This window comes from Candoia aspera, chromosome 4, assembly GCF_035149785.1.
Source record: "Candoia aspera isolate rCanAsp1 chromosome 4, rCanAsp1.hap2, whole genome shotgun sequence".
Lineage (NCBI taxonomy): Eukaryota > Metazoa > Chordata > Lepidosauria > Squamata > Boidae > Candoia > Candoia aspera.
In genome coordinates, this window is record NC_086156.1 from 106,509,020 (window position 1) to 106,528,486 (window position 19,467).

General features: G+C 36.3%; 1 protein-coding gene across 1 annotated transcript; it reads left to right on the top strand.

The window, feature by feature from the left end:
• The first annotated feature begins 3,566 nt into the window (after positions 1–3,566).
• On the top strand, positions 3,567–14,772 carry LOC134496915 (vomeronasal type-2 receptor 26-like). The gene is made up of 6 exons (XM_063302631.1): positions 3,567–3,784; positions 5,985–6,276; positions 6,923–7,783; positions 8,416–8,489; positions 12,650–12,831; positions 13,862–14,772. The coding sequence occupies exons 1-6, from the start codon at positions 3,567–3,569 to the stop codon at positions 14,770–14,772; spliced, it is 2,538 nt and encodes an 845-aa protein (XP_063158701.1).
• The last annotated feature ends 4,695 nt before the right edge of the window (positions 14,773–19,467 follow it).

Here is a 19,467-nt window from a genome sequence, read left to right on the forward strand (position 1 = left end):
TATTGTAAAACCTGATTTAGTTATTAAAGTTTCTTGTTGTTTTTGAGTCATGTTTTTACTCAACATTTTCATTTTTTTTTTGTTTATTTACCTTAAATCCTGCCACTTCTCCAAATTCCTTTAATTTCTTCCACAGATGTTCTATAGAATCTAGGGGATTTTGTAATATAAATACTAGGTCATCTGCAAATGCTTTTAATTTATATATTCTTTTTCTCAATATTCTTATAGGTATCTCCTTAAGTACAATTATATCTTTCCCTTTAATTCTAATCCTATTTTCAAAATGTGCCTGCAAGATCATATCTTTGGTTTTTCTTCTGGAAAATTCAATCAGAACATCTCTAGGTTTTTGATGGATATGTGCATAGTTTGAATTCATGTGGAACATCTTTTCTATCTCTTCTGCCATCCTATTCTCTTCCCAATTTATTAAGTTTGCTAAAGTTTGTATTATTGTTTCCTCCATTTCTTCCTCCTTCCCCTCTGGTATGCCTCTAAATCTTAAGCTATACTGTTTATCTCTTAATTCTAACAATGCTATTCTATCTAGTTCATCTTCTCTTACTATTTCTAATTCTTCCACCCTTTCAGGCACTTTTTAAATTTCTCCCTCCATTTTCTCATTCATCTTTTCTAATTTTTGTTCTGATTTCTTTTCAAAGTCCTCAAAACATTTTTCCAACATTAGATTCACATTTTGAAGAATTGTCTCGGAAGTCTTCAAAGAAAATTCTTTGAACATAGCATGTATTCCGCTGTTTTCTCCTGACCCCAAACCTCTTCTATTTTGCTTTCTAGTATTCATGTTTCCTTAAGTTCATACAATATTTAAATCAAGTTTTTATGTTTTGTGTATCCTCCACGATGTAAGGAAAAAAGTCAAATCAAATCACTAGAAAATGGCTCCTTTATATTAATAAACAAGTCCAATCCCTGTTTATTGTAGTAGTCCTTTAAATCCCTTCATAATTCTAGAAAATGTCTCAAAATAATGAAACTCACCAAGAGCCTCTGTATCTCTATAGCTATGATTAGCCTCTTGTCCTCTTTAGTTCTGTAATGATTCATTAAGGAGGTGAGGTGGTCGATGGTATTGTCTTGTAAATCAAGACGTTCAGTCACGGCTCCTACAGCAAAAAACTAGCACTTCCCAGCTGATTGCCTGCTTCAATAATTTGAATCTTCAAAAGATTCAAGTATCCTGAATCCTTCTCTCTTGTTCTCCTTTCACCTCCTGTCCAGATATTTCACTCCCATGCACTCCCATTGTATTTGTCTTCTAATGTACCACATATTACCACAAATGTTTCCTCTCCCCTTAAGATACAAATCTGACTGACGAGAAAGAGGTGGCTAATACAAGATTGATGCACAGAGTAGACCATTATTTTTTTATGAATGGAAGCTGTTTTAATCTTTGTTAAATGTCCTCTTTTAAAAGTCAAATCAATCAGGATGTCCAGAAGAATGGCAATCTCTGTTGTAGCTTGCTCAAGAATCATAGAATCAGTGGAAGGCAAAGCTTCCTGGACTTGAAATTTTTTAGCCAAAATCTTAACCACTTTTAGGTGTATACATATATTTTCCTATATTCTTCTACTGGTACTTATAAACTGTTCTAACAATTGTTAAATCAGTATATAAACTCAATTACCCTGCAATATAAAAATATTTTAAACCTTATACACTATAGACTTATGTTATTATTTTAGTGTTTTAACTCACTTTCCTGTTACTCTGATTTGCTCATGTGCTTTCATTATCTTTATTTTTCATTGCCATTGTGGAACTATGCTTAGGTTTGACCATAATAAAGCTGCTGCTATTATTATTATTATTATTATTATTATTATTGAAAGTGGATATAAGAAAACAGGATGCAGAATCTGCTTGAAATAGAGTGAAAAGAATTATGTTGCAGAGGGTCAGAGAAGTGTATCTGGAATTACACTAAAGGGAAATATGGAAAATGATACTTGGTGGAACAATTAAGTGAAAGAGGCTGTGGATGAGGGATAAAGTCCTATAAAGATGGATTGCTACAAAAATTAGGATGAGAGAAAGATATTGTATGATATGAACAGAGAAAAAAAGAATTGCAAAGAGTGAAATCAAAGTGAGCAAAGAACAGTTAAGATTAGAAGAAACAGAAAAAATGCAGAGTGACTTGTACCGATTTTTTTTTTAATGGTTTGGAAGGGTAAGCAAGAATCCTCCAGATTTGAAAATAAAAGTGTTGAAGTGATTTTGGATGGAGCTGAAGAAAGGAAATGCTGGATGGAGTATTTTAGAGGTTTGTTTGAGAAGGATAATAATATCTCAGAGTAGTATTGAAACCAATTGGACAAATGTTAGTGTTCTAGAAAAAAAAGGGATGAAAAGGAAGTCATAAATGCCTTGAAAATATTGAATGTTATTATTCACCTGTACAGAAGGGAATTTCAAAATGATGGAAACATGTGTAACAGAATCCAGAAAATAATTTGTTCTAAGCTTTGTCATCTTCAACAATAAAGCAAACAAAAATACTATCAAAACACATTCAGAAGAAATAGTTACAAACAGTTGAGAATAAAGTAGAAAAAAGCTTTATTCACTGGGGAAAATTATTTTGCGAAATTAGCATATTAAAGTACTGGATTTGTGAAAAATAGGCCTAATGGACAACTTTTGTGTCATTCAGAAATTGGTCAGTGGGGACTGGGAGGAGCTTATCTGTCTCTTGTGGTTTCATATCAGTTTTGTGTATTCTCAAAAGAATCTCATTTCCAAATCATACTGAATATGAGTGCAGTATTCATGCAAAGAACTCTGAAGAATCTTTTTCCCTTCCCCTTTTCTTTCCCTCCCTCCCTCCCTCCCTCCCTCCCTCCCTTCTTTTTTTGAGTTCCCACTGGACTGTGGACCATTATCTTGCTATCAGTAAGCTACAAATGTCTGAAACTCTTGGTATGATACTTGCTGAAATGTGAACGTGTTTTCTTCTTCAGAGTTCCCTTGGGCTTTTGATTCCAATTTGTGATTTCTCCATTATAATTAGCAATTTGACTTGGTTTGCTTCAACTACATCTCCTAACCCAAAGGGAACACTTGTACTCACTATGACAACATCAATGATCTCTTATAATCCTTGCAATTTCTCTGAAGAACATAAAACATTTCTACAAGACCAATGGCCAATGTGGCCAACAACATGAATGAGATTCCCTATTTATGATTTGGTTTGACTTATAATTATTGCAATTATTCATTTAAGCATGATAACCTCTGACTCACTATTATATCTCACATGAGTTGCAAAACAATTAGAATGGAAACAGAACATGAAAAATACAACAGAATTTGGAAAAAAAAAAAAAGAATACAATGCCAGTAATATCTCCTGGAGTGTTCTAACTTGGAGATCAGCTAGAAAAGATTCTGTGAGTCTGACCACTGACAATTTTAGTTCAAAGAGTTAACTACTCACTCGCAGCCTGGGATTTTATATAAACTGCCTGATTTAATGAAGGACAATGCTGGGACAGTAGAAATGGCTTAAAGAAGGAACTGCTTCATTCACAATGGTGATATTTGAAGCAATTGTTTTAGTACTTTTGCCCCAGGTTGTATGCAAGATTCCCAGTGCTAAATGCAGCATCAGTGAGCCTCTGCCTTTTCTTCACAAGGAATACCAACCAGGAGACCTCATCATTGTAGGCATTTTATCTAAGATCTATATATTCTGTTCCATGATGGACTTCAGTGAAGCACCCTCTAGTCACCTCTTTGATGACATTCTGTAAGTTTATTTCAAACATACATGCCAACAAATATGTCTGGCAGCACCAAGTCGACCTTGTCTGAACTGGGAATCTAATTAGGATCTGGCTTGGTTTGGGGCAACCCAAGAATTCTGTGGCTATTGACTAGGCTGGGAAGCAAAAAATAGATAAAAATTCTAGAAAACAACAAAGGTAATGCAGTAACCAAAAGTTGAGCTCAACTTAAGGTTATATATGTTTCATATGTACAACATAATAATTTGTATTGACAGAGTTAACTTAATACAGTGTTAACTGTATTCCAATAAAAAAAAAAATCAATGTTTCATAGTACCCATTCTTTGCTGAATGACATCCTATGCATAAAACAGTACTTCTGTTCCTATTCCACCTCTTTCTTCAGAATAATTAATTAGGCAGTAAATTTTAAACTCCTATAGATTGAGAAGAAATCTTTAATTTTCTTTCATTTTAACTATTAGACGAAAATGCCAACATTTCTTTAGAAAACAACACACCTCTAGGAAAAAGTGAGACAAGAGATTATTTGCTGAACTGTGGGGTAATAACATATTATTATGCTGAGGTGTCTAAAACCTGATCTACAAAGGAATGCTAGAACCAACAGTACTGTGCATCCCAAACTCCATACGTCTGCTTCTGATATGTCAGCTATAGCTCAAGAGAGGGCTGGGTTGGGTCAGATGGTCATCTTATTCAACCAAGTCTTTTGAAGAATGTTTAGAACTTCTGCCACCAAACAACAATGATAAAAATCCTCTTTTTCTTCTTCAATTTCTGATATTATTCCCACAATAAGATTTTCCTTCTAATAAGGTCCGTATCTGAACAAATCATGGCATGAGTGTAATGAAGAATCTATTAGGTCCAATCTTAAAGGGATGAAACTGCTAACAGAATAGAAATAAGAACTACTTTATTTGCAAAAGTATCTGAAATTAATTTCTATAATCAGACACTGGCTACTAACTACTAGCTATAGATATATCTGAATGACTTCGCACCAAATGAAATTCTGGGTTAATCCAATGGATCTCCAGGGTAGACGATGTCTCTGTATACCTTTCATAATGCATAGATAACCTTTCTATTAAATGAGAACCAGAATCCTATTTGCTTGAATTAATATGTGATTTTTAAAAGAACAAAACAGTACAGGTAGGTTGTGATTAGTGCAGTTGAGGCTACCTCATCTGCAGTTGCCATTGGGGTTTTAGACAGTAATCATTGGGTTTGCAAAATGGAAAAGAGAAAGGTTCCATTTGAGGAAAGCATTTTATGGAATAAGGAAAGTGGTTAATGAGGTTGCATTAAGATTGACTATTTCTACTCACATCTGAAGAGGCTCATTTTGAAGAACTGCAGCAGAATACAGGAGACAGCAGGTACACTTTGGATATGGGTTTATCCTCCAGCTTGTCCTTTGTTCACTTGATCTATTTAGTTTAAATATTTATGAGATCTATCTATCTAGAAGATAGACAGGAGTGACAATTAGGATATTTTTGTTTTTATTTTGCTTTCTATAACTACTCTGTGACTTTGTTAGAAATAAATTTAAGTTGTAAATGTATTCTTTTAATCTTTTGCTATACTTCATCAATAAACACATACAAATAGGTTTAAAGAAATCCATTGCCTATTTCCATCAAGCTGGAACCAATCACCTTATTTTCCATGGAAATATCACTTCAAATAGTGCAAATTTGAATAATGTAACCATATTGTGGGATTCATTAACCTCACTAAGTGAGACTTACCTATACTGAAATTAGGATATTTAACAGGTATTATATTGGTACTTTTGGAAAAGAGTGCATGCATGGTGTGGTGTATAAAAATCAGAAAGAAAAGTATGCAATTGAATGAACATAATATTTACAATTGCATTGGCAGTTATATGTCAAATATGTCAGATCCCAAGATCATTTCCCTGGAGGAAAATATAAAGTATAAGAATTTCTGGAGGACTGAGATAAATTATTCTCTTAACCAATAAATTTTGAATGCTTTGAGTGCTGGGTTTGTAAAAACAAAAGACAAAATCTGATGAGAAATCTCCAATTCATTGTGACAACAGTTCTTCATGTTCCCATACACTGATACAAATTCTTTATAATAAATTGAAATGAAATATGCCAAGTGTCTTATTTGGAACTAAATATTCTGTGAAATTAAATGTGCTTCTTTTTTCAGAGTGATCACACCGATCTATCAGCAATTTCTGGCTTTACAATTTGCAGTCAAGGAAATCAATGCAAATCCTGAGATCTTACCTAACCACACCTTGGGCTTCCATATCTACAATAGCTATTTTAGTGCAAGTTGGACCTATCGTGCCTCATTGGAACTGTTCTCTACTCAGGACAGATTCATCCCTAACTACAGCTGTGACATACAGAATAAGCCAAGAGCCGTTATTGGAGGACCAACCTCTGCAGTTGGAGCCCATATGACAACCATCCTGTCCCTTTACAAGATGCCACAGGTACAATGCTTGCTTGGAATGTTGGACTTTTATTTATTCATTCACTTTTTAAAATTGATAGAGTTATCATATAAAGATGAACAGGGCAGTGAATGAACTAAGAGGATGCACTTCTTGAAAGTGGGATCTCTATGCACTGCAAAGAAACTTTTAATGTTGTGGTTATGTCACTAGGACTAAAATAAATTTAAGTGCAGAAGAGGACTGTGGATACATCCATATCTATTGATAACTAGATCTATCCATAAACTTGATCTATTGATCATGATTGATTATGTGCCATGAAGTTAGTGTCGAATCTTAGTGACCACACAGATACATTTTCTCAATAACAACATGACCCTATGTTGCCTATGGAGTAATGCACTACTGTAGATTTCCCAATGCATAATTAACCAGAAGGTTTGGTCAACCATTTATTTTCCAACTGAATTCCATGAAAATCATAAAAGCTGGGAAAAAGCATTGAAACTTCCTGGTCCATTAACATAACCTAAATGTTTATGTAAAGTATGGCTGGATTCATACTTTGAAATAAGAATTGGAGTTTAATTTCTATGCTGGGGGATAAACTCTGAAAATTAGGTCACTTCAAAAAATATGAAACTAAAAATGTATCCTCCCAACACTACTTCTATGTGTTCAGCTCATATATGGCTATACTCCAGAGAGAAATGGAAACAAGGAAGCTGTTTTATACCAACAGATGTTCCCAAATGTCAACTATCAGTACAAAGGAATTCTCCAATTGCTACTGTACTTCAAATGGACGTGGATTGGTGTAATTTCTCCAAAGAATGAGAATGGTGAGAAATTTGTACATGATGTAGTTCCCATGTTTGCCCAGAGAGGTATTTGCTTTGACTTCATTGAAGGAATTCCAACAACAACTTATTCAAATAGCATTTTTGACTTGATGGAAGAGGGAATTAAAATGTTTCAAGTGGTTATGAGAAGCACCACTAATGCAGTATTAATCCATGGGGAAATTGATGACATGATTCTTTTGAGGACATTCCCTACTATGTCCAAATTGGAAGGAATACAGCTGTGGACAAAAGTTAAAGTTTGGATTATGACAGCACAAATAGATTTCATATCACTTCCCTTTATAAGAAATGAGGACATAGACTTCATCCATGGTGCTCTTTCTTTTGCAATTCACTCAAACAAGGTGTTGGGATTTCGGGAATTTCTTCAGATGAGAAAGCCTGCCTTTGAGAAAGATGATAGCTTTATCAAGCTCTTCTGGAGAAATGCATTTGAATGCTCATTCTCCAACTCAATGATAGAAGAAGAAGATGGAGTGATGTGCACTGGAGAGGAGAAACTGGTGACACTTCCTACATCTGTGTTTGAAATGGACATGACTGGCCACAGCTACAGCATCTACAATGCAGCCTATGTGGTAGCACATGCTTTGCATGCCATGCTGTCATCTGCATCTACATTCAAAGCAGAGAACCACAAGGCCCAACTTTGCCTTCTGGAACAACAGTTCTGGAAGGTAAAGTCCTGAGCAAACAAAATTCAAAATCATTGTCAGATTGTTAATTTATCGAAGGAAAAAAAATATAATTCCTCCTGCCCTACCCAATTTTATTGAATGGAATTTTGAAGTTAGATTTATATACTGCATATTAATATGACGAAGTTCTGATGTACTTTTGATAACTCAGTTAATTAATAAAAGGTAATATATGTGGTAACTTAATTGGTCTACAAAATTGACATATTTTAATTTCTTACATTTTAATTCTATATGTAATTTTATTAAGAAAAATCTCTCCCATCCCCCCCTCCAATACTGGCCAATATTCGTAACCATTCAGTCATTTTTATGTTCCTCAAAGACATTGCAAATCATGAATGTTTTTAATTTTCAATTGTAATCTGTTATTATGTAGTCCTGTACCTCTTTTATTATTTTGCAGTTTGTTGTATATTTTACTGTGTTTAAAAAATAATTAAATGACATGCATTAATTTGTGGTAAGTTTTGTCAACTAGTATTATACTGAAAGCCTTCTTAAATTTTTAAAAGGATTTATTATCTGTCTTCCTCAAAGGGAAAATTGCATTATTGTTTTGCACCTCTTGATAAAACTCCTTCCTTTATTTGCTTTTTTTTTTAATTTAGCTCAACCACTTTGTGAGAAGGATCTCATTCAACAACAGTGCAGGAGAAAAGGTTTCCTTCAATCAGAATGGAGAGTTAGAGATTGGATTTGATATTATGAACTGGATCACTTTCCCAAACCAGTCTTTCCTGAGAGTCAGAGTTGGAAAGATAGATCCTATGCACTCCCAAAGAGAAATATTCTCTTCTTCTGAGGAATCTATTGTCTGGCCAAGGAGGTTTAATCAGGTATGGCAAGGAGATTAAATGCAACTATGTCCCATAATTATTCCATTAGGGAAACCATACAGAAATCAAAGATTTCACCAGTATTTACATTCAGAAGCAGAATTCCCCATGGTCTCTGATTCTCCCAAAGATTATCTACTTAGGCCATGTGGTTAGCTTTAGAAAACCTTTCCAACTATTGATCTATTGGCTATGTGCTAGGGCCTTAATGGGTCAAAGGCAGGTTGAGGTATATGATAAAATCAGGATGATTTTTCTTACCTGAACTTGTAATACAATACCTTATTCTGATCAACCAAGAATAAGAGTTCAGGATGTGAGTAGAAATAGTCCCACAACAACAACAACAACAACAACAACAATAATAATAATAATAACAACAACAACAACAACAACTATAAACCACTTCACTTATTCCCCATTTGGATTACCCTTCATAGCCTGTCATTTAGCTGCAATAACTACATGTTTCCTCATAGCACAAACAGATGTCAAAAGGCAATGAGGGGTTAAGGAATATCTAGTTGAATGCAGTCTGGTGCCTAATTACTTTTTCATAAGTAGCTCAGTGAGAAATTCTAGTGCAGTCTTCTTTTAATCCAAAAAGCCTCAATAGGATGCATCAGCATTGCTTTGTGACTTCCTTTTCCTTCTTTTACTGTATATACTAACTATACCAGCTCCTTTTTTATAGTAATTTTATAAAAGATTACAATTACAACAATAATAATACAAACTAAATATATGTATGTATGTACATATTTAGGGATGCGGTGGTGCTGTGGGTTAAACCGCTGAGCTGCTGACCTTGCCGATCAGAAGGTTGGCGGTTTGAATCTGCGTGACGGGGAGAGCTCCCATTGCTAGTCCCAGCTCCTGCCAACATAGCAGTTCGAAAACATGCAAATGTGAGTAGATTAATAGGTACCGCTTCGGCGGGCAGGTAACGGTGTTCCATTTAGTCATGCCAGCCACATGACCATGGAGGTGTCTATGGACAACTCCAGCTCTTCGGCTTTGAAACAGAGATCAGCACCACCGCCTAGAGTTGGACACGACTGGACTTAATGTCAAGGGAAACCTTTACCTTTACCTTTATGTACATATGTATAAAAAGAAAAAGCAGAAAGTGCAGAAAAGAAAGAAAAAAGAAAAAAAAAGAAAGAATATAGTAAGAATATAGTAAAGAAAAAGAAAAGAAATATATAAAGAAGTTACTTCCAACTTCATCACAAGTATAAACAATTTTAGTCACTTATAGCCTTCTCTTAAAATACAACAAATGATCTCTTCTTCCCATATCCATCTCTTATCTATAAACAAATCCATAAAGCCTTGTAATTGCAGTCCTGATGCCAGGACTGAAGTCCATTAAGGGTTACCAGAGATAAGAATATATCTATTTTAACCTTAATCAAATAAACCAACTTCATATTCCTTCCTTTTACTTCGAGCGATCTTGATCTTTAATAGCTACAAATAAGGTCATAGATCTTGATTTCTTTTCATTTTTTTTTCCTTTGTCCCTTCTCACACAATTCTTCAAAACTTTAACAAACCTCTTTTCTAAATCGAATGTAGGAAAATTATCCAGGTCACTCTCTTGGCTTGTTATTTGTATATCCCTTTTAATTCTTAAGACATCAGCAGGTTTCTTTTGTATATCTAGTGTAACATCTTTTTCCATGTCATTTTTGTAGCTTGTCATTTTTAAATCTGCTTTCAAATCATTCTCTTTTATCTTGTCAGGTTGAACTTGCTCCTCTTCTATAACATCTTTAGACAATTCTATCAATAAAGGCAGACAATCCTAAATTAACTTCTGGGTCCATTGTTCAAAAATATCCCTCAATATGTCCAATGTTAAAATATTTTGCTTCATTCTGCAATTTAAGTTGAGTTTGGGTGTTCTTCTCCTTTAATTGTAATCTTTAGTTCTGTCAAGTTCCCTCTAGTGTCCAATTTTTAAAATCTAATTTTATTATTTTTTTTAAAAAAATCAAAACAAAAGTATATTCCCATGGGAAGGATTATCATTAATTCCAAAATCATATTTCAGATTTATCTGGACCTTTAGTCTGTTTAAAACTTTCTAAAATTTATTTATTTATTTAATTTATTTGTCAAGTTTTGCCACTGCCCATCTCCCACCACAGGACAGACTCTGGGTGGTTTACAATAAAAGTAAGATTTAAAATACAGTAAGACCATAAATAATACATTAAATAGAAATAGAAGATAAAAATAAAAAAAAATAAAATAAAATCCAGATGGCAATGAAGTTCTAATTCTATTCATATATATATGAGGGCTATTTTATGGCACCAGCCATCCCCAAGAATAACTATTCCCCTTTCCACCCAAAGTGAGATGGCAGAACCAGGTCTTCAGTTTCTTACAGAAGGTCTGGAGAGAAGGGCTTGCCTCACCTCCGGGGGAAGAATGTTCCAAAGGGCAGGAGCTGCTGCAGAGAAGGCCCACTTACTGGACCCAGCCAGATGAATTTTTCTTACAGACAGGGTCTGTAACATGCCCTCCTGCATGACTGGATGTGACGGGTCGATGCAATGGGGTAAGATGGTCCCTCAGTTAGCCTGGCTCCATGCCATGTAGGGCTTTAAAGGTGATAGCCAACACCTTGAACTGGACGCAGAAGCAAACTGGCCTCCAATGCAGCTCACGCAGCAGAGTTGTTACATGTGCTGATCTTGGGGCAACTAGAATTGCCCATGCAGCCACATTCTGGACCAGCTATAGCTTCTGGATACTCTTCAAGGATAGCCCCATGTAGAGCACATTGCAATAGTCTACATGGGAGATGACCAGGGCATGACTGACTTACAAAGGGCTTCTCGATCCAGGAAAGTTTTAATCATCCTTTTGCTGTTTATTGAATTTTTAAAAAAGATTTTAAACTTGTAGATAAAATTTCTCTTGCTATTATTGAAGGAAACTCACCTGGTGCTGTAAAACTTGTTGATACAAAGGTTCATAATGGCTGAAAAGCAGTTAACAAGCAATTTCCAAAAGTGATTAGAAAAGGAAGTATGCAAACTTAGTGTCTTTTCAAAGGCGCCAAGTAACCAACTGCTATTTGAGTGAGATGGCTATTCCCTCATCTCCCAGAGCTCTAAATCTGTCTTCTGGTCTCCTCACAAGGACAGCTGTCAGGATCACATGTGGGTGATCTCAAATCCTTTCCTTTCTGGAGAGGAACTGTCAAGGAGCTGATCTACTTTCCGGCTCTTCATTCTGCCGCAGCTGTAAGTTCCACTTTTTGCAGAGCCGTCTTCAGTCTGCCATTTCTTACCCAGAAGTCTCCACCCACTATGCCAGCCCAAACCTAATAAATTATTCAACTGAAATGCCAACATCATAGGACACTTAGAGTCCACAAGGAAAAATAATACTGCAGCCTTAATAAACCCATCATTCCTTGGGGAGAAGAACAAAGAAACAAATCCAAACATAACATAGGTAAAGGTAAAGGTTTCCCTTGACGTAAAGTCCAGTCGAATCCGACTCTAGGGGGCGGTGCTCATCTCCGTTTCTAAGCCTTGGAGCCGGCGTTGTCATAGACACTTCCGGGTCATGTGGCCAGCATGACGACTCGGAACGCCGTTACCTTCCCGCCGAAGCGGTACCTATTGATCTACTCACATTTGCATGTTTTCGAACTGCTAGGTGAGCAGGAGCTGGGATTAACAACGGGAGCTCACCCCGCCGCGCGGTTTCGAACCGCTGACCTTCCGATCGGCAGCTCAGCGGTTTAACCCGCAGCGCCACCGCGTCCCTTAAACATAACATAGTTCATAGCCATTGTCTAAATGTGCTAGTGCTAAACCACTGCCTTCTTTCTTACTTTTAATTAAGACACTTCCTGACACCCAGATTCCTGTGCCTTCTCTCTCTCTCCCCTCTCTAATTAACACCAAACATTAGGCAAATCATCCATGAGGATAGGAAAAAAATATGAGATAAAGTTTGTAAATATTGGTCTATCCAGTCTGGTCCATTCAGAAGCATTTTCTGACAAACATTCTCTTCTTCATTATGGACAGGCCCAGCCACTTTCTCTCTGTAATAACAGATGCCATTCAGGATATAGTAAGAGCAAGTTAGAAGGGAAGCCATTTTGCTGCTATGATTGTCTTCAATGTCCAGAAGGGAAAGTTGCCAACCAGGAAGGTAAGAGCTGGTAAATACAATGCCATCAATATATTGATTGATACTTAGAGATAGTCCTTCACTTACAAAAGAAATTGTCACATTTGCTTATGGTGGCTGTTCATTCAGCTCTATAGAAGGTAACAACACTGTTATTAATTAGTTTTAGAGAAAGCGGTGTTTCAGATGAATCTTGAATTCCGCTTTCTACCTGGCTTGAACTGCATCTGCTACCATCCTGAGCAAGGGTTTGCATGCAGATGTTGTCTTCTCAGCTGTTTTAAAGAAATAAATAGAACATCTGAATACAGAATTATTGGGATATATGATCCATTTGAGCTTTCTGAATTCATGAATGGAATAATCACTCTAATGATGTAACTCTTATACTTGGAATTAAGACCTATTATTCAGTTACAGACTTGCTCCAAATCAGTCTTGGAGTCTCCTTATTCTCTAGTTAACTTCCATAAGGTAGCATTATACGTAAGAGTTGGCATGCAAATGGCCTGAAGGTGCAATGAAGAACTTGGAAAAGTTGAAAGTTTTGATTTTTAGAAATTAAAATGAATAATCCTGTGAAATATTTTATTTATTTTTTTAATAATAATTCTGTGCTCTCTCTCCATCAGCACCAGCTGCCAGAATCACAATGAAATGAAATTAGGAGTATCAATGAATAAGAGTAACAGAGCACAAGCTCATAAACACACCTATGCCCATGTCACCCAGAAAGATTAAAACCAATGTTTGTCTGGAATCTCTTCTAGTTTTCATGTGTTAAATCACAAGTCATTCTTTTTCTTTTTGTTTTAATGAATGAACATAAACCCTCACTCATTTGCCTCCAAAAATACTTGAATGGCAAAACTCCTCTTAGTCATTTCTGAATGAAGAATCATCCAAATAAAACTTTAGGAAAATGATATAAGTTTATCTTTCAGATTTTAAGTTAGCTGCCCTAATTTCAGGGAATTCTTGGATTTTGTTCAATTTAATGCAACTTCAAGACTATCATACTGCATTTCTAATCTGATTTCTTTTTTCGTAGATATGTATGATTGTTTTCAATGTGAACAAGATCAATATCCAAACCAAAATCGGGATTTCTGTCTCTCCAAAGTTATAACATTCTTGACATATGAAGAAACTTTGGGAACTGTTCTGACCAGTTTTGCTCTTTTCTTTACTTTCATCACGTCTATAGTACTTTGGATCTTTATTAAGCATCAGGACACTCCCATAGTCAAAGCCAACAACCAAAATCTCTCCTATGTTCTCCTTGTTGCTCTCATGTTGTCTTTCCTTTGTTCTTTGCTATTCATTGGCCAACCTTCCAAGGTGATGTGTGTCCTTCGTCAAACTGCTTTTGCCATTATCTTCTCAGTGGCCATTTCTTGTGTTCTGGCCAAAACCATCATTGTAGTTATAGCTTTCTTGGCCACCAAGCCAGGCTCCAAGGTGACCAAATGGGTGGGGAAAAGACTAGGCATGTTCATTATATCCTGCTGCTCCTCTATAGAAGGTATTATATGTGCTACATGGCTGTCAATCTCTCCCCCATTCCTAGATGTTGACATGAGTTCAATGGCAGAAGAAATAATTCTGGAATGTAATGAAGGATCAGTCTTCATGTTCTATTGTGTCTTGGGCTATATGGGCTTCCTTGCCATTGTCAGCTTCACATTGGCTTTCCTAGCAAGAAAATTGCCTGATGCTTTTAATGAAGCCAAGTTTATCACCTTCAGCATGTTGGTCTTCTGTAGTGTCTGGTTGTCCTTTGTTCCAACATACTTGAGCACAAAGGGAAAACATATGGTTGCTGTGGAGATCTTCTCCATTATAGCTTCCAGTGCTGGGTTACTGATTTGTATCTTTTTCCCTAAATGCTACATCCTTGTGTTGAGGCCTGATCTGAATAAGAAAGAACAGCTAAGAATAAAAAAAAATAATACAAGATGATAAAACTAGATAGCCTTTCATTTTTTTAAAAAAAAATCTACATTCCTATGCCTATATATTACTGTTATCCCTACTCAACCTTTTGGAGCATATTCTTCTGTATACATGAAAAATAATTTAATCCAAATCATTTACATTCAAATTTTTCATTGACATTCAGTCTGCATATTTATAAAAATAGGGCTAAAATAATTTCTTAAAGATTTGAAAAACAATGCACCTTCAAACATCCCTTGGAATTGGCAGTCGTGGGAAGGATGCTGCTGGGAAATGAGAATTCTGCGTGTTTTACACACATGCTTTCAGTTGACAGTATAGTTGTTTCCCATTTCCAAACTTGTTTTCAAAACCCAGAATATAGGAATCTCAGATACATGTTGGGTGTATTTGGTTTATAATATTTTACCCCAATTTCAAAAAGTGAACCATTAAACTTTGACTACTGAATAGTATGGCTTGGTATTTCTATAACTTCATGAAGTACTAGTTCAAAAACAGAAATCAAATGCATATTGTCCAAGACTATAAATCTGGGGTATGATGTCTTTCATATATATATATATATATATATGTGTGTGTGTGTGTGTGTCTGTGTGTGTCTGTGTGTGTGTCTGTGTGTGTGTCTGTGTGTGTGTCTGTATGTGTGCCTCTGTGTGTCTCTGTGTGTCTGAGTGTGTCTGTGTATACAACAGCTGGATAGCATAGTGGTTAGAGCACCACCCTTTGAAAAAAAGGACAAAAGAGAAGGTTGGAAATTCGATCAAAATTGTCCAGTACCATTGGATCCAGTGATGGCATCTTGAGGAGGGGGCTAAGTTTGAGCTAAACTTAAGGAATTCCCCCACTCTTTTGTATAGTGTTTAAGACATTTGACTAGCCCAGGAGACACCAGATCCCCTTAACCATGGATGACTTTGGACCAGTTATCCTGTCTCAGGTCAATCTCCGTATAATGTGGTTGGTGTGGGGACAAAATGAAGGGAAATAGCCCAGCAAACCACATTGAACTTTATAAAGATAAACATTTATTGAGCAAGCAAAAAAGGTCACATGCAATCTTACATACATCTATACTAGATAAAAACTGATGATGTTCTCCATTGATTACATTGGACTCAGTACTAAAGAATCAAGAGATGGAATCTGAAGCTGTACAGAAGCTCATGCAGAACTTATGCATACTGCATTTTTTAGCACCTTCTTAAAGAAGTTGCATCTTTTCCGGGGATCATATAATTGTGTGATGGGAACAGTGTGCATCTATGGCCATGTTGAAGCATGTTCTTAAAAAGAAAATTTAAATGTTCCTGATTTAAATTCAAAATATTTATTTATTTATTATTTATTTATTTTCTATCCTGCCTTTATTATTTTTATAAATAACTCAAGGTGGTGAACATGCCAAATACTCCTTCCTCCTCCTATTACAATACTATCACAATATTAAAATTGCATTAAAATAGTTGATAAAAACTTAAATATTATAACGGTAATATTAAGAGTTGTCTGAAATGTTGAAATATGGATGCCAACATATCCAGTGCAATTCTGAATTTCATTCTTCCCATAATATGCAGAGAACTCTATTTGTAACTCAGAGAAATTGATACCAAAGAAATTATTGTTGTTCAGTCATTAAGTCCTGTCTGACTCTTCAAGAACCCATGGACCATAGCACACCAGGCCTTCCTGTCCTCCACTATCTCCTGGAGTTGACTCAAATTCCTGTTCATTGCATCGGTGATGCTATCTAACAATCTCATCCTTGGCCGTCCCCTTCTCCTTTTGCCTTCAGTCTTTCCAGCATCAGGGTCTTTTCCAGTGAGCCCTCTCTTCACATTAGGTGGCCAAAGTATTTGAGCTTCAGCTTCAGTATCTGTCCTTCCAATGAACAGTCAGGGTTGATTTCCTGTAGGATTGACTGATCTGACCTCCCTGCAGTCCAAGGGACTCTTAAGATTCTTCTCCAGCACCACAGTTCGAAAGCATCAATTCTTCAGTGCTCAGCCAACTCTCACAGCCATACATTACTACTGGGAAAACCATAGCTTTGATTAAACGGACCTTTGTCAATAAGGTGATATCTCTGCTTTTTAATATGCTGTCTAGGTTTGCCATAGCTTTCCTCCCAAGGAGCAAGCAACTTTGAATTCCATGGCTGCATGGTGATCTTGGAGCCCAAGAAAATAAAATCTGTCACTGCTTCCATTTCTTCCCCTTCTATTTTCCAGGAAGTGATGGGGCCAGATGCCATGATCTTAGTTTTTTTAATGTTGAGTTTCAAGCCAGCTTTTAGACTCTCCTCTTTCACCCTCATCAAGAGGCTCTTTAGTTCTTCTTCACTTTCTGCCATTAGGGTGGTATTGTCCACATATCTGAGGTTGTTGATATTTCTCCCGGCAATCTTAATTCTGGCTTGTGATTCATCCAGCCCAGCATTTTTCATGAAGTACTCTGCATATAAGTTAAAGAATCAGGGTGACAAAATACACCCTTGTCATACTCCATTCCCAATTTTGAACCCATTAGTTGTTCCATGTCTGCTTCTAACTGTTGCTTCCTGACCTGCATACAGGTTTCTCAGGAGGCAGGTAAGGTGGTCTGGTACTCCCAACTCTTTAAGAATTTGCCACAGTTTGTTGTGATACACAGAAGCAAAGGCTTTAGCATAGCCAAAGAAACAGAAGGAGATGTTTTTCTGGAACACTCTTGCTTTCTCCATAATCCAGCAAACATTGGCAATTTGATCGCTAGTTCCTGCGCCTCGTCGAAAACCAGCTTGTACTTCTGGTAGTTCTCGGTTCATATATTGCTGAAGCCTAGCTTGTAGGATTTTGAGCATAACCTTGCTAGCATGTGAAATGAGCGTGTTTGAACATACTTTGGCATTGCCCTTCTTTGGAATTGTAACATAAACTGACCTCTTCCAATCCTATGGCCACTGCTGAGTTTTCCAAATTAGTTGGCATATTGAGTGCAGCACTTTAACAGCATCATCTTTTAGGAATTTAAATAGCTCAGCTGGAATACTGTCATCTCTGCTAGCTTTGTTGTTAGTAATGCTTCCTAAGGCCAACTTGACTTCACTCTCTAGGATGTCTGGTTCAAGGTCAGTGACCACACCATCGTGGTTATGAGGGACATTAAGCTCTTTCTTGTACAGTTCTTCTGTGTATTCTTGCCACCTCTTCTTAATCTCTTCTGCTTCTGTTAGGTCCCTGCCTTTTTTGTCCTTTATCATGCCCATCATTGACAAAATGTTCCCTTGATATCTCCAATTATCTTGAAGAGATCTCTAGTCTTCCCCATTCTATTATTTTCCTCAATTTCTTTGCATTGTTCACTTACAGTAAGAAGGCCTTCTTATCTCTCCTTGCTATTAACTGGAAATCTGCATTCAGTTGTTTATATATTTCCCTTTCTCCCTTGCTTTTCACTTTCCTTCTTTCCTCAGCTATTTGTAAAGCCTCCTCAGACAGCCACTTTGCTTTCTTGTATTTCTTTTTCTTTGGGATGGTTTTAGTTGCTGCCTCTTATAGCAACCAAAGAAATACTAGTGTGTTATATTTCTTTCTGCAGTTCTTTTTTCTTTCTTCTTTTCTAGAACTTTTGATTATATATTTTTTATATTTCCACTGTGATTACTAATATAATTAGTCTTATTTCAACTTCATCTTTAATCCCAGGAGAATGCTTGTACCCACTCAAACAGGTACTGTTATCCCCCAGTCCCCTGAAAAACAAACAACCACAAAGAGGGTTCTGCTGGGAAGTGTCCAGTGGGCTTTCTTATTCATCATTGCATTTTGTCTATATTTCTCAACTGGTGATTCCTCCTCTACAATTATCCATTTAAGTGTGATCACTTCAGCATTCCCCATAGATCTCAAATGAGTGGCAAGAACTACTAACACAGAAATGCAATGCAACAAAATAAAAGGATAGGAGAAAACACAATGCAACATTCCAACCTGCAGTTAAGGATAGTTAGAATTCTGAATGTGGACAATTGTTACTTATATGGGGACTTACACTAGACTATCCTAATTAATGAAAGACATCCCTGGGAGGGATGAATTAGTTTAAAGAAGAAAAAAAAAAGAACCTGCTTAATTCAGGATGGTGATATTTGAAGGATTAGTTCTAGTCCTTTTGCTCCCAATGGTGTGCCTGACTCCCAATGCTAAATGCAGCATCAGTGAGCCTCTGCCCTTTCTTCACCAGCAGTATGAACCCGGAGACTTCATCGTTGTAGGCATTCTGTCTAAGGTCTACATATTCTATACAGTGATGGACTTCAGTGAAGCACCGTCTAGTAATCTCTTTGATGAAATCCTGTAATTTTATTTGAAACATAGAGACACATCTTCATTTCGAATCTTATCTGAGGGTGTTTTCTGATAGGAAGTGAATAACAGCCTATATAATGAGAGGAAAAGATTATGTATAATACAGATATTTCAAGTTTTGACTTTCCACCATTTTAGCTTTTTGTGGGTCCAGGACCTCAGGCTTTCAAAGAAGAGAACACTTCTGTATTCCCTTCATAATGTATACATAATCAATTATATGTAATTCAATGCAAACTAATACTACATTCACTTAGAGTAATCGCATAGGCTTTTTAAAAAGACTAGGGACTTTATCATACATCTTATTTACTTGTCTCCATATTTTTACTATACTGATGGTATG